This window comes from Octodon degus, unplaced genomic scaffold (assembly GCF_000260255.1).
Source record: "Octodon degus isolate 3935 unplaced genomic scaffold, OctDeg1.0 scaffold00048, whole genome shotgun sequence".
Taxonomy (NCBI): Eukaryota; Metazoa; Chordata; class Mammalia; order Rodentia; family Octodontidae; genus Octodon; species Octodon degus.
Window position 1 is genome coordinate 11,993,330 of NW_004524624.1, and position 15,942 is coordinate 12,009,271.

Sequence of the window (15,942 nt, forward strand, 5' to 3'; positions counted from 1 at the left end):
TTTTTTTCCCTTAGTTTTCTGGGTTGGTTGGAAAAGCAGATTTCTGTATAACACATTACTTTAGGAGTTAAGACTGCCTTTTATTATGAAATTTTGCTCACTTTGTATCACAAAGAATGTACCGGACATAAAAACCCAGAGGTAAAGTACCAGAAAATCGTTTTTTCAAAAGATTAATGTACCTAGGCAATCTTAGTCCCACAGTGTAATCAGTTGAAACCTATTCACAAATGAAATTTTTAAAATGCACCATAAAATAGGTAAGCATTTTTCTGTCAAGAGAGAGTCCATTAGAATAGTGTGGCAGAGTTGGGCCTGATTATTTTAATCAAGTCTCTGAACATCTCTCAGACTTTGTCTTTGGAGGGACGCTTCTACCATCCTTCCCTGAAAATATCACTGCATCTTACATTAGTTTTTGCTCCAGAAGATGCAATAGGTCTTATTTTCAGGGGATAGCCTATTTTTTTTTCTATTTGTTTTATGTACAACAATCTACATTTATGTACAAAAATCTACATTTTTTCAAATAAAACTGTATCAGCTTCTTCTGGCACATAGTCATAACTCTCCAAACCCTGATTTCAGCTCCATGTCCTCTGGAACCATAGGCCCCAATCGCCCATGTCCAGCAATGGTGCTCGCCTTAAATGAGCAGCTCTTGTCCCTGCGGCCTGCCCACAGTGCATCAGCCACCCAGCTGTCAGTGATTTTATTAGGTGAACTCTTCACCCAAGTCACAAACTCTTGCAGGCTAAGCTTCATAGAATTTTCATTAAAATGAAAGCCAGGCATGGTGGTGCACACCTGTAATCCCAGCATTTGGGAGGATAAGGCAGGAGGATCACTATGTTCAAGGCCAGCCTGGGATACACAGTGAGCTCAAGTCCAGCCTGAATAGCATGGTGATGCCCTGTCTCAAAAAAATTGAAAGAATTTTCATTAAATCAAATGCTAATTAAAGACTGGTAAGACTGAAGTGACAGACTGGTGAGATAGCATAGCAGACTAAAGCGCCTGCTTAGGCAAGCTTAGGCAAGCGCAGGGACTGCCGTTCAATCCCCAGCACCACAGACCATGCCAGCCCTGCCCCAGGGCAGGCTGAGTGGGCCAGAGTCCAGGCATGGTGGTGCACACCTGTAATCCCAGTGCTGGGGAGGCTGAAAGCAGGAAGATCACCACAAGTCTAAGCTGCATAGTGAGACCCTGCAACAACCAAATGCATTAAAAAAAAAAGATTGGAGTGGCAACAAAAATGATGACACTTAAAGATTACTGTCCACTGAAAAGTAACAAAAAATTGTAGGCATCAAAATTCTTGAAACATTTGTTTATTTCACCTGCATGTATTAAGACTATCACCACACACCACACATGACATACTGAACTGTAAAGACTAATATTAGATATAACCACATCCATTTGTCATCAAGTGTGCACATTATTTGTGCATTGTGTGTGTGCGCATCGACTGGTCATTCAGCAGTAAGTCTAGATTCATCTCTTAGGTATTTACTGCTCATTGAAAGGTTACAAATACCTAATTGTAACTTATACTGTCATTTATTTTAAAAATTAATCTGAATAATATTTATTTCTATTTAATTATATATTATTATTTTATAATTCAATACATGCATTGTGTGTTGTAATAGATATATTGTCTATTACACCTGTCTGGCTGAAGATCCTAACTGGGGCTAATTTGAGGAGCAGGGCTTATACAGTAAGCATCCTAAAAACTTAAGTTTTATTTTCTGGCTTGCACTTATTTTTTCATTTTTTTAGATGTTTTAAAGAGAATCCAGGGCCTGGGGAGATAGCTCAGTAGAATAAGTGCTTGCTGGGCAAGGGTCTTGAGTTCAATCCCTGGTACTGTAAATAAATAAATATAAAGAGAATCCAAATTAGAATTAAAACAGGAAAAATTACAAGTGAAAAAGAATTTCACTTAACAAAGTAATATGAATTTCATAGTATTTGTTGTAATACGTAGTATTGTCTTCCAACCAGTTATTCTTATTACCAGATATATGCATGTAAAATTGGAAGAAAGAAAAAAGAAAAAACATTTATAAGAAATTAAGAAACAAAGAGGTACAAACAATTAAAGAAAGGAGATGAAATAAATTAAATTATTAACTGCTTCTTTCCATACACCAGCAAAAAATGCACAGTACAGTTGTCCAAACTACTTACATATGTAGACAAATCTCTTTCCCCACTCCTTCTTTTGTCCTTATCCTCAACTCAGTAACTCTTTCTTTTGAATAAATTCATTCCCTTTTCCCAGTATCTACTGTACCCTTCAGATTCCATTTTTCTCTTTCAGGTTCTCACACCAAGGAGACAATATGATGTTTGCACATGTGGATCTGATTTATTTCACTTAAGAGTATGCTCTCTAGTTGCACCCATTTACCAAAAAAAGACTCAAATTTATCCTGTTTTATAGCTGGTTAAAACATGATACTCCGTTGTGTAAAAATACCACGTCTTCTTTATCCATTCCTCAGTTAATGGGTATCTGGGGTGTTTCCAGGATTCAGCTATGACAAATTATGCTGCTATAAACATGGTGCACATAGTTCATTGTGGTACGAGGTTTTCACTTCTGGAAAAATACCCACGAGGGGAATAGCTGGCTTGAATCCCATTCGAGACTTATTTTTGGGGAAATCTAGTATTGGTGAGAGGCCAAAATGTGGTAAAGGATGATGTGTTTGCAGAAGTGATTATTAGGGTGCACAATTTGTGCCCCCAAAATGTTGTTAGTGGGCTGTGTAGCATACCATATCAGGATTGTCGTAGCTGTCTGTATAGCATATGGATATGACTTTGACCTGCTCTGCTCCTCCCTGTTCCTATCATGTAGCAACTCCTGTGTCTGCCCTGCCATGGTTATGTCATCTCCCAGAACTACTGTCTGTCTGTCTGTCTGTCTGTCTGTCTGTCTGTCTGTCTCTGTCTCTGTCTCTGTCTCTGTCTCTGTCTCTCTCTCTCTCTCTCTCTCTCTCTCTCTCTCTCTCTCTCTCTCTGTGCTCATCTCTCCTCTAGATTTCTTATTCCCAGTACACCTGATCTTTATCTTCATGGAGACATCCAATGCCTGAGACTCTCCCATTTTCCACAAGCTCACCAGACCCCTCCTGACCTTTTTTGCCTTAATGCTGCTCTCCTCATCCTCTTGATCCTTAATCCCTATATTCCTCTGTAGCCTACCCTCCACTTTTCTAACTAGAAAATCATGAGTCATTGCCAACTGCCACTGTCAGAGATGCCACACTGCCAGCTGCACTTACGTCCTCTACACTGCTGGCTCATTTTCATTCTTTTTGGTCGATCTCTGCCACCTTTCCAGTAGTAAGGCAGACTTTTGTCCTTTCCTCAACCGCCTGCCCCTGTGGTCCTGGCAGGTAGCCTTTCTCTCCTCTTGCATTTAGAAAAGCAAGGACATTGCCCCTGAACTCCATTTGACAGTTCTGTCTCTAGCTTCCTTCCCATCCTCCACCCACATAAGCCATTCACCCCCTTCCTGCTCAGGAGGAGGGTACAGCCCCTCCCATTCAAGAGTGCACCCTGAGCTAATGCTTGGGTGCCAGCTTCCAGTGCACGCATGGCCCTCGTCTTCTCTTGGCTGGATCCATGTCCTCAGTTGAGAAACACATCTGTCTCCTCTCCTTTGACATCCCACTCCTTTCAAAAACAAATAATTCTTTTGCTCTTGTACATTACACACACACCCCTGTCAACCTTTCTCATCTCCTAGCTTCACAGTCTCTTCTTATACTCTGTCCTCTTCATGTTTTCTGATCTTGCCGTTCTGACAACATGGATATTTTTCCCAATGCACTCAACTTTCCTCTGTCTTTGTCTTGCAAAGGGAAGAACTTGTCTCTCCTAGAGTAGCATTGTGCAAAAGAAATATAATGTAAGCCCTGTGTGTGTTTTTTGTAGAAGCCATGTTGAAAAGGTTAAGAGATGGTGAGATTAATTTTTAAAATATATTTTACTTAATCCAGTATATTAAACATAATGTATAACCAATATAAAATGAGTTGTTTTACATTATTTTTAAAAGTTATTTTTACTAGATCTTCAAAATATGCTGCATGTTTTATATAGTTATAGCAAATCTTCATTTGCAATAGCTCAATTCAAGTGCTCAACAGTCATACATGGCTATCATGTTGGACAGTGCGGTTACAGACAAACATCTCCCATTTACCTTTTAAAACAACTTCTCGGAGGCTTGCCCCTTAGCTCAGTTCTTTAAGTGGCTGCTGCAACAGAGCAGTCAGGCTCAGGTTGCTGTGGTTCGATCCCCACAACTCAAGCCAGCCAAACCTGCCTTGAAGGCATTCGGTGAAAAAAAAAAAATCCTTCTGCCTTTAAATAAATAAATAAACAACTTCTCCTGGGCTGAGGAGATAGCTCAGTGGTCTAAGGGCCTGCCTGGCAAGCACAAGGACTAAGGTTTGATCCCTGGTACCACATGCCATGCCAGCCACCAAAACTGGGCATGGTGGTGCACACCTGTAATTCCAGCACTGGGGAGGCTGAGACAGGAGGATCATTATGAGTCAGACCTGTGAAGCAAGACCCTGTACCAAATAAATAAATAAAATAAAAGATTAAAACAATTTCTCCTATTCTTCCTCTTCTCTCTCTTCCCAGTGTCCTTCGTTTGCCCTCTCTTCCAGCTGTGCAATACTGTTGGTCTTCAGGATTCACCTTTGACTGGTTTCTCTTTATTCTGTGTCCCCTCTCCCTGATTAATCTCAGGGGTCTCATCCAGCTGGGGGTGCTTCCCAGAGTCAGATCTCTGATACCCACATTTCAGCTGGACTTGCCGGAAGTGAAGTCACCATCTCCCCTCCTGAGCCCTCTTCTCTTGTCTCCACTGGGGGTGCCATAATCAGCCCAGGTGCCTAAGCCAGAAAAGTGGAATTAATTCTGCTTGGGTTACTTTTCCTACTTCATCTCCTAATGCCAGTCTATTACAAAATGTAATGGTGCCCACTTTACTGATATTTCTTTAAATACTATATTCACTTGTTCTCCTCAACCACTTCTGTAGACAAGTTCCTTGTCTTTCCTCCCCTGGCTTATTACAATGGCCTCTTAAGTAATCTGTCCAGCTATACTCTTAGTTACCTCTATTCCATCCTTGTCTTCTCTTTCACCGTGATTATTTTATATTCACCTACAATGGCCAACTCTGAAACTGCACCCACAATTTGAAAAGCAAACAACAGCAGCAACAAACTAAAACCTAGTCATAGGCTTCAGTCGAGCATATTCAGTGTGGCAGACTTTCTCCAGGATATCTCTTGGTTCTCCTGTCTGACACTTACCCATTAACCCCAGTATTGAGAAGCACCATAGATGCTTCTGGAAGACAGTAATACACTTAACAGAAGCTAGCTCCTTTTATTTTAATAACAGACAGCTTCTTTGGCTTTGGAGTTGTTTTCTAAGCCCAGATTTGTCCTATAGATCTTAGTATCCTCTCTTTCCCTCTGTCCTTTTTTCTCTCTCTCTTCTTTCTCCTCTCCCTCCTTTACCTCTCTCTCTCTCCCTCCCTCCCTACATCCCTTTATCTTACACACACACACACACACACACACACACACACACACACACACACACAGGTTTGAAAATCTGAGTTATAATGGGCCTCCTTTCCCACACATACAAATACAGTCTTGCATGTGTCTGGGGGGTTCATTGAGACCCAAAAGCCCATCCATGGGATTGGGTGGTAGACCTTACTGCAGAATGATTCTAAAATGGAGTCCAAATTATGTTCTACTTGCCATTTGAGACCAGGATCCAGGAATGGGGATTTCCTAAGACATTTTGGAAAGTCAGAGCATTTTATGGTACATTTTGGAATTTGAACACAGTTACACTTTCTCCAAGAACACTTTGAACATCGCGTATTGTCTGACTAAACACTAAAAATACTTTCCAAACTGCAGCTTGCAGCTCATGGGAACTGAACCTCTCTCCTCCCACGTCCTTCTTTAGAGATCCTACTTGGGGTGTCTTCGTCCTCCCAAGCTCTTGGGGCCTTACACACCAGTTGGCTCAGAGTGGTGACTCAAGTCACTGCGAAAGCTTCTCAGAGAGCCTTGGCTCCAAAGTCCTTGGCTCCAGTGCCATTATGTGCTCTGCTTCTCCCCTTCTCTCCGATTCCAGTCCAGCACCCAGGCATTTCACAGCCTCAGGGACCTCTGTGGGGTACAAACCTCTGTCGGATCAACAGTCCACGTGCTTCAGTGAGTCTGAGCTTTCTCTTCAGCAGTCCAGCTTCCGGGCCATCCATAGTAGCCACAGGGGCTGACTTGCCAGAGTCCTGCCATGCCTACAGAAGGTGTCACCTCTTCTCACAGCAGCACAGTGTGCTGACTCTGCCCACAGGTGTGGGTGGATCTACAGCAACCTGAGCCAGCACTGGCCCAGGGGCCAGGCAACTCCAAGTCACACACTTGGTTCACACATCTCGCCTGGCTTCCGGCCTCCTATTTGCTCTCTCGCCAGTCTGCCTTAAGTTTCTTGCCCACTGCAAACTCTCTTTCCCCTTGTTTCCCTGAGTCACTACAGAGCCTGCCTCCTTTTGTGTTCCTGCCCCTCCCATCCTGTCCAGCACCTTCACCTTCCCAGCATGTCACCTGCTGGGTCCTGGCCAACTCCCAGTCTCATTCCTGTCTTCCTGGCTTCTCCATCCTAGGCCAAAGGGGAACAACCACCTAAGAGTTTTTGGGACTGAAGAGCAAGAGAGTCTCCCCTTGCCCTTGGCTCTTTCCCACCTCAGCAAGGCTTTCAGATTCACCTTCACAACGGACTCTAAATCTGGAAGGATTTAGATCTGCTGAAAAATGTTAAACCTAGGGTATTGGACCGTGTTCAAAATTTTTGGCAGTTCCTCCCATATCTGATGTTAGATCGCTGTTCATAGATGCTTGGAAAGAAGCCTTTAATACTTGTATTGTGTTTTAACTTGCTTTCCTTTGGAGGCAGGGAATTGTCAAGTAAGTATCCATACCATTCTGGAAAAGCACAGGTGCTGGGTAAACATCCAATACCTAGTGTTCATGCAGAGCCCACAAGCGCGGAGGGTTAATACCTAAAATCCATTGAATTTGCCACAGTGTAGGTTTCTTGCCCTTGCTCCTCTCATCTTCGGTTTTGAACCGCTGCAGCTGTAACCATATGCTTATGAAACAAGAAAAGAATCACTCTGAGATTGCTTTACTTTTCAGTTTTTGTACTGAAAATCAAGGTGAAAAACATCGAGTTGCCTTTTGTGTGTATATATACAATGTGATGCGTATATATAAATACAGTGTTTGTGCTTGAATGCATACTCTGCCATGTATAATATGCTGTGTATTATACAACTTGTGTGTCACCTGGAGACCAGCCCTGTGTTGATTCTCAGATTACACCTTATGACCCTGCTGTGGCCGCAGCGTCCTCTTGCTCTCATCGCAGCCCCAGCTTGCTTCTGTCACACAAAGTCCTTAGGTGAAGGAGGAAACCCACGGGTTTCATTCGGAAGTCCCACTAAAACAGAAGAAAGAGCAGATGCCCTAGGAAGCGATAATTAATGCGCAGAAAGCATCCAATTGTGAGAATTGGCATGTTCCATGATTTCCTTCAATTTGGTGGAGATGATGTCAGCCGAGGGAGTCATTTGGTGGAGATGTCCCTTCTCTCTCCATCCTTCGTTAGTGATTATAATGCCATTTGGTCCAGTGATCACTTATGATTATATAATGTGTTTTTAATTGCTGAGTTTCTGAGAAAATAAAGGCACCTTGTTTCCCCCTATGCAAAGACCCACGAGCTGTTCTAGCAGGCAAGCGACCTACTGAGAAATGCCAGGAATGATTAGACTAAATTATGAGTCGAACTTAATTTGGGGACAAAGCGTCCAATGTGCATAACTCCCCATGATATCCAGGAGGATGTCATCATTTTCTGACAACCATTTTCTCCCCAGCACACTCTAAAATAAGCAGAGTCGCCCGGTGCAAAGGCGCAGAAAACATGCAGGAAGCATTGACAAGGCTTCCTTTTTTCTCCCTATTCTGTAGGCGCTTTAGTGCAGAGTTTGCCCAGAGACGCCAGGGTATGAGCTTTCTGAATTTGTAGACTGGTGCACTCTTTCATTTCTGTTTTAGTTCTTTGCTGGCATGCTGGAAGCATGGTTTGTGCCACACAGGAATGTCTGTTCACTTGGAAAATGCTTGTGCATGAGTGAGGTGGTTGCTAATGCTGCTCTAAACTGTACTAAGTTTCTTACTTGGCTTTGTTTGCTGCTTCCAAGGGGATCAAGGTAACCCTTTCTGTTTGTGTCTCCCCAGAACAGTAACTGATGTATTTGCAATGGACAGCAAAAGCTGGGACAAGTGTCCCTTCATCCTCCCCCAGTTCTTAGACTTAAAGGGTGATTTAAGGGAACCCAGTGCCACCAAGCAGTGGCCTACTCACACAGGAGTCCATTAGGACTTCCTCTTTATAGGAAGGTCTTGGTCCCTAAACTGAAAAGGGATAAGCAGCCTTTGATGTGGTGGCAGCAGCAAAATGTAGACGATAGCCCCAAGGTAAAGGACAGAGTAAGAACACATCCTTTTGTCCCTCTGCTTCCGACCCTGGAGGGCCAGTTCCAAAACCTGGCTTATAAGTAATGCCACATCCCAATCTTTGACCTCCTAGTTCTAAACAGTGTCGGCCTATCGCTGTCTGAGGAATGGCCTGCGTGTTCAGGGAGTGCGGCCTCTTAGTGCCATACACAGGCTCCTCTTTAGTTATAAACAAGCTTCCCCGGGTCAGAAGTTCCTTGTCCTACGTAACGCTAGGTGGGGAGGGGAGGGACAGTTGTTAGCTTTAGGCCCAGCTCAGCACTGTAAACCCTACCCCCCAACCACAAGAACCACTCCTGTGAGAGCCTGCCTTTCCTAGGATTTAAGAGGGAGGCAGCAGGACAGGTCAAGCCGCGGTCTCTGGGCCACCAGGCAAGCAACCAGCAGCCTATTATACAATGCTGCACTTCTTCTGGCTTCTCTCTGTTCCAGACCACCTGTTAGCCGAGCAGCTCCTCAGCCTGAAAAACTCCAGAAGAATAACATCACCAAAAAAAAGAAGCTGGTTGAGGTGAGATTAAACTATGGTGGTTTTAAATCAATATTAATGTTCTAAGGCTGCCTGGTGTACATCTCCATCTACCTATCCCACAGATACCACTGTGGGAACCCAAATGGATCTGTTGGCGCCCTTTAGCCACCTCTCCCTCGTAGTAGCATTGTGTCCCCCTCATCCCCAGGACCAGAATCATCCACTGGTCCTAGTCCTTCTCCCTTATGCCCTGTCACGAAGTCTATGAACACTAGCTCTAAAATGCCCCATGTCCTCAAGCTTGGCTCCCTTGCCCTGTACTGTCTACCACTCAGGCCCGCAGCATCCTTTTCATGGACAAGAAGGAAGAGAGAAGAAAGAGAGCACATATTCGCTGTCTCTAATGGCACATATTTGCTGTCTCTAATGGCACACAAGCCCTTTCCAGGTGTCACTGGACATACTTCCCCTGAAGTGTTTTGTACAAGCCTCTCACATAGGAGGTAGCTACTATTATTGTTCCCATTTGCAAAGGAAGACACTGTGATGCAGGAAGATTAAGAGAGTGGTCATGTCCAGTACGTAAAATCATCACCCTGGGGAAGGCTTTGGACTCAGTCTTTGAGATTTTAAAAGATCAGCTCTAGAAATTCTGTTTTCAGGGAGAGACTAGCCAAGCCACAGTTCAGTGTTTAAAGTGTAAATCTTTCATATTTAACACCAGCTCTAAGAGCCAGCAGATTCCTATTTTGCCAACATATTCAAGTTCATGGTTTCAGTACCCAGAGCCACTTGCCACGCTGATTGCCTGTGATCCTGCACTGCAGCTCAACTCGCCAACCCCAGACTCACCGCTCAGTGTCTTTGGCTTTGTCTTGCCCTACCAAGTCCCAGTGCTTTGCTTCCTCCTGCATAGAAGGCCCCTGTCTCTGCGCCCACATCCATGCCCTCCCTTGGTGTCTTCTCTGTGTGGTCTTCCCTGCGGCCTTCACCTTAACCCAACCTTCCTCCACATCTTACTCCTCCTCCTGCCCTCATCACAGTCTAGAACTGCAGCATCTTAAATTTATCTTTCCTTCTAGACTGTAAACTCAATAATAACCAGGAAAACCTGTCTTCAGAGGGTTTTTTTTTATAGAAAAGGGCACATTTTTGAGATTTATCAGGGAACACCACATCAGTAAAGAAATGTAACTAAGATTTAGAAAAGTTAGGATCCAGAAGCCAAAACTCATAAAAAGCCGAGGTGGCACCTCTCTTCTGCCTAGCAGAGCCTTGTGGTGTCTAACATGTTCTTCTTCCCGAAGGCTTCTTGAACTTCTATACCTGCACATGGTTAACTGTAGGTACCTCTCAGCCCCGGGGTTCATATCTCCTCAGGGAGTTAAACAGCTCAGCCTACCAGTGTGCCCAGTTCCAGGTTCCTGGTCAGCTGTCCACTCAGTTCAGAAGCAAAGTCCCACACTAAATGCACAGCTTCTGGGGAGCACCTGAAGGGGTCAGTGGAGACTCAGTGAGCTGAAAGAAGGGATTCCAGATGACATATTTTGATTTTTGTTCTTTGGCTAGACTCAGGATTATACCCAGGGCCTTCAAAAAATGCTTTTGAGACAATCTTGATAAATGACTAAATTACCCAGGCAAGGCTTGAATTTATGGTCCACTTGCCTCAGCCTTTCAGACTACTAGAATTATAGGCAGGTCCCCACTGAGAGATATCTTTAAAAAGCAAAATCATAAAGCTGTGAAAATTTGTGTTATGTGGACAGAACAGATGAGTCAGTTTGCCCAGGAAGTGAGACAGGATCAGATGTGGGAAGGGGCTCACCAGACAGACAGGAGCTGGGTTTCATCCTAGAAGCAGCAAGACAGTGGATGATTTTGAGTAGAGATGACATAGTATTTGAAGAGAATTAATCTGATGTTTGCAATTGGCAAACTTTGTAGGAAAAAAAGGGTCAGAATCAAGGGAACTAGAAAAGAGGGACCCACATCCCGGTGACCTTGTGTCCCACCAGCAAGCAGAGTGCCGGGCATGGAAGAGCTCTTCCATCTGTGTGTGCTGAACAGAATTACTAATTCATCTTAACCAGCTGCTGCTGCTTTGTCATAGAAGACAAGATGGGAAGAGGAGAAAGACTGAACCCAGAATAGTACCTAGTTGCTGGGAGAAAAATGCAAATATGCAGAAACTCTGTAGGACAAGCAGCAGCCAACAGAATGAGCATGGAATTTGCCCAGTATCCTGCTCAGCCAGTCTCCACCCCATTGATGGGACTTCATCAGAGCAAATGTCTGAGCTGCCAGTTGGGTCATCTCAAATGCCTGCCGAGGCATAGGCATGAAACCTCTAGATAACTTTCATAGGACATCAAATCTGCAGAGCTTAGCTCAGCTAACGGAACCAGGAAGTAAATTTGGCTTGAAAGTTCCTGTACTTCTGTGTGACTGCCTGGTACCCCTAGCATTTCAGGGAACCAAACAAAGCGCTGTGTTTCATCCTCTGGAGTCCAGTGGATGGCAGAACATTGCAGTGAGTGGTGGCCTCCCTGGCCATTCCCTTTCCATGGCATCTGTGACTGTTCATGTAGCACAGGTTTGTCCTTCTGCCTCTTACTTCCTCTGAAGGTGGCTTTAATCTCTGTGTGTATGAGCACAGGAGCTGGCTCTGGACCATGTGTTTGGCTACAGAGGATTTGACTGCCGCAACAACCTGCATTACCTTAACGACGGTGCCGACATCATCTTCCACACAGCGGCGGCTGGCGTTGTTCAGAACCTCTCCACAGGTAGCTAGCAGGAGGCGCTGCCTTCTAAACACCCCCATGTTTTCCCCGCTCTTTAGATGCGTGGAGCTTACCCATTCTCCTTAACATGAGAGCCATGCCTTTCATTTCCAGGCTGGCATTGTTTAGTCCTGGCATTGTTTAGTTAGTCAGATTCAGGAGTCAAAGCCCTCCGCCTTTCTGGCCTGAGCCTGTCCTGACGTTGGTTAGACCTGAGAGGGAAGCTGTCTGTGTTTACATCAGATTCTCCAGCATTGAGAACAAGGTGTAGGAACAGAGTAACTCCTCAGAGTCCAACCCCAAGAACCAAGCAGAAGGCAAACTTTTTCCTTACTTCATAATAGTGACCACTTTTTTAGTGGCTCAGTCCTTTCAAGTTTTGTTTTTTACTCTTGAATCATACTTACAGTGAGAATAATAAACAGAACTGTCCTTTAACACCATAATAGCTCCAATTAAAGATAGTTAAAAAAGAAATATTTCAAATAAAAAAATTCAAAAACTAACAGGCATCCATATTATGCTACCTTATTTAAATATCATAATATTTTGTCTTATTGCCTCCTATCTCAAAATCTTTTAACATTTTTATATTCCTTTTCAGTTCTGTGTAGCTGTCATGCATACATTTAGACTGTGAAATCACTAGGCACGTATTGGTTTTAGTCTACTGAGGAAGAAGGCTCTGAAATCTTTAATACATTTCTCAGTTTTCTAGCTATGTAGTATTGTAGCAGCAATGTGCTATTTTGTTGTAACACCATCATTCACCTCTGTTCTTGGCTTTTTGAGTAAGCTTTTATAGTGGTAAGTCTGGAAATCTGCAGACTCATTAGCTACAGTTAGATGATAAAAATATTCCTTAACCTTTTCCTCTTTGCTTGGCATATGTCCAGTTAGAGCTTTGAGAATGAAGCCATGGCCTGTGTCATGCATATACCCAAGGAGATTGGTACTTAAAGAATAAAGGTGATGGAAAAGGAGTCCCTAGGATTCTCACTCCGTGGTGTATCTGTCACTCTGCCATCACTGGCACATAATACCCAACACCTGAAACTTGAGGAGAGGTTTGTTTTGGCTCACAAGTTCAGGGGGTTCAGTGCATGGTTGACCGGCTCCTGGGTAAAAACAGTATGGTGGAAAGACCTAGTAGAGGAGTGTTTCTCACATCTTGGTGGTCAGAAAGAGGAGAGAAGAAGAGAGGTAGGCAGCAGCTGAAGCAGCAGGAGAAAGAGCAATTGGAGACAAGAGAATGCCTTTCCACGTTACACCCTCCAGGGATGGACCCCCTCTGACCAGGCCTCACTTCCAGCAGTACATGCAGCCATGAACTCATCAGTAAAATTAACCCACTAACGAGTATAGCATCCCATGATCCAGTCACCTTCCACAGCCCTCATGTCTGAGCATAAGACTCAGGGGTAGTTTAAAGCAGCTAATCCATAACACACAGACTTCCCTTTATGATGAGTAAGTAGGCCATTTTGTTCAGTAGACTATTAACTCCAGACCTCACTCCCTGTCCTGAGCAGAAGTAGACACTGAGAAGCCATTGGTCCTATGCACTGGGGAGGAGGAAACCTTGATTTCGGAGGCACCCTGGAGGGTGCCTTGATTTCGGACTCTGGAAGCCCTTTTATTTGTATTCTCCAGACCTATGTATGGGCATAAGAAAGATTGGGATAGAAGCTGGGTGTATTTGGTGACAGACAACAGGTCTTCTCCTGAACCTATAGAGGCATATGTGAATTAAAGAAAAAAATCCCCAATCTCCCCAATGCTGATTCTGAAAGTGAGACTCTGCAGGCTTTAAGCTGTCACTTTTATAATGAATCTCCACAGAGGCAACGCCAGCTTTGGGGGTTTCCTGGTCGGTGTTTAGTTTCACTGCTCTCTTTCCTGTGATCTCTCTCCTAGGCAGCCAGAGCTTCTACCTGGAGCACACAGATGACATCCTGTGCCTCACGGTGAACCAACACCCCAAATACAGAAATGTGGTGGCCACCAGCCAGATAGGTAGGGGCCTTGCAGGAGTTGAGCGTGGATAGTGACTTACTAGCAATTACTGGGACAAGGGGATTGCCCACATTCATCTTTTCATACTATTGATTTTTTGAGCTTCAAATGTATCTCTGTCATGGAGGTTGTCACACTGAGTGACTGATGATTCTGAGAAGCCATGAAGGCAGAGCAGAGCCTGGTAGTCCGTAAAGGGTTGGTCTTCCTCCCTGTGAAATTGTGAGGATAACTTTCAGGCCCCAAAGAGGCCCGAGGCTGGTGATAGTGCTTGGCAGGAGGAGACTGCAGTATGTGTGTCTGGCTCTTCTGTGTCATTGGACACTGCCAGTGACAAATGTGCATTGACTCACATTTGTGAACAGTTCGCTTTGTTTTGGCTTGGTCATTTCAAGGATAGTTTTTACAAAAGTGTCTTTTCGCTTGTTTTCATTGAACCCATGTCCATTTTTAAACTTGATTTGGACCTTTGTGATGCTGGTGCTGAGTGTTTCATTATTAGAAACGTGACTTATTTTGGCCATTGTTCTCCCTCGATGCTTCTTCATTACCATTGCCCACCATCGCAGGTGATACCATGGAAACCCCAGGTAAGGCTGTTCCATCCGTGAGTAGCTTAAATCTGCACAGCAAAATCATGTCAGTGTATCATGCTTGCTGATTGTATCTGACGGATGTAGATACAAACCATCAACCTCACCAGTTTGCTTTGTATAAAATCCTCTGTGTATGTGTGTGTGCATGCGCACACGCATGTGTGCGTGCGTGTGTGTGTGTGTTGGACACAAATGTCCATAGGGCTCTGCCTTCAGCAAACTTGCCTTCAGAACAAGTTTTCCATTGTCTTTTTCTAATAGGGTCAGACTCTAAGTCTCTTATGCCCAGTGACTGTAATGCCCCTAATGCTTGTCTGAAGAAGACTTTAATGTAAATGCAGGCATTGCTCTGTCCCACTGTTCACTGTGTACCTTCCCACCCCCAGGAACAACACCTTCAATCCACATCTGGGATGCCATGACCAAACACACCCTCTCCATGCTGCGGAGCTTCCACTCCAAGGGGGTGAATTACGTCAACTTTAGTGCCACCGGAAAGCTCCTGGTGGCTGTGGGAGTGGACCCCGAGCACACCATCACGGTTTGGCGATGGCAGGAAGGTAAACCATGTTGGGATTTTCTCCTCCCTCCAGGGTGCCTGTCAGTGGCACAGGTTAGGCTAAAGCCAGACCTGCCTCATTCCAAGCCCACCATAAGAAGCTGCTCCCTAGATGCTGCTGCAGAATGCCCAATACCCTCAGACACAAGCCAGCCAGGGAATCTTGGGCTGCTTGGTAAAAGGTCTTGAGAACTTTGGGAAAATGTTGGCTTCGGCAGCTTGCTTCCTTCTCGTTTCTGCCTCCATTACTTCCCTACCGAAAATGTCCTTTCTGTGGGCCTTCCTGCCCTGGTTGCAGCATCATTGGGCCTAAGATGACTATCACTTTGCTCTCAGAAGCAAATTTGGATTTATAAAATCTCTCTATATTTTAACTTTTCAAAGTTTATGTTTAATGGATTTCTTTCTTACCCTCCTCCAACATGCACCACCACCCACCTACACACACACACACACACACACACACACACACACACACATACACACACACACACACACCAGCTGCTACTAAATTTAATGGTAGTCTTACAATTAAAGATGTGCAATTTTCTGAGTATATCCTTGGGTCAGTACTGCTTTGGCAAAAGCAGATTCAATTAGTGAAGCTGTTAATGAGGTCTTTCTACAGCGGTATCTGGGACACACTGAGCAGGCAAATGGAGAGGTGGCACTTCTCCAGGGCAGGGCTGGAAGTTCCATTATTACCTCATCTTCCCATGGGAAGGCTGTGGAGGTCCTACAATTAGAGGAACAATAGGAGGAAAGTACCAAACCTTCCTGAACCCCCATTAAAGAAAGAGGTGGATGGTTTATTGATACTATGAATGAGACTTACTATATTCCATCTGGAAGAAGCTAA

General features: G+C 44.3%; 1 protein-coding gene across 1 annotated transcript in view; it reads left to right on the forward strand.

Annotated features, from left to right (window-relative positions):
• Positions 1–15,942, forward strand: part of Eml6 (echinoderm microtubule associated protein like 6) — a 275,911-nt gene that overhangs the window by 245,027 nt on the left and 14,942 nt on the right. Inside the window, exons 28-31 of the mRNA XM_004632420.2 lie at positions 9,087–9,165; positions 11,786–11,915; positions 13,830–13,928; positions 14,911–15,084. Coding sequence (XP_004632477.1) covers positions 9,087–9,165; positions 11,786–11,915; positions 13,830–13,928; positions 14,911–15,084 — 482 coding nt within the window. The remainder of the gene's footprint in view (positions 1–9,086; positions 9,166–11,785; positions 11,916–13,829; positions 13,929–14,910; positions 15,085–15,942) is intronic.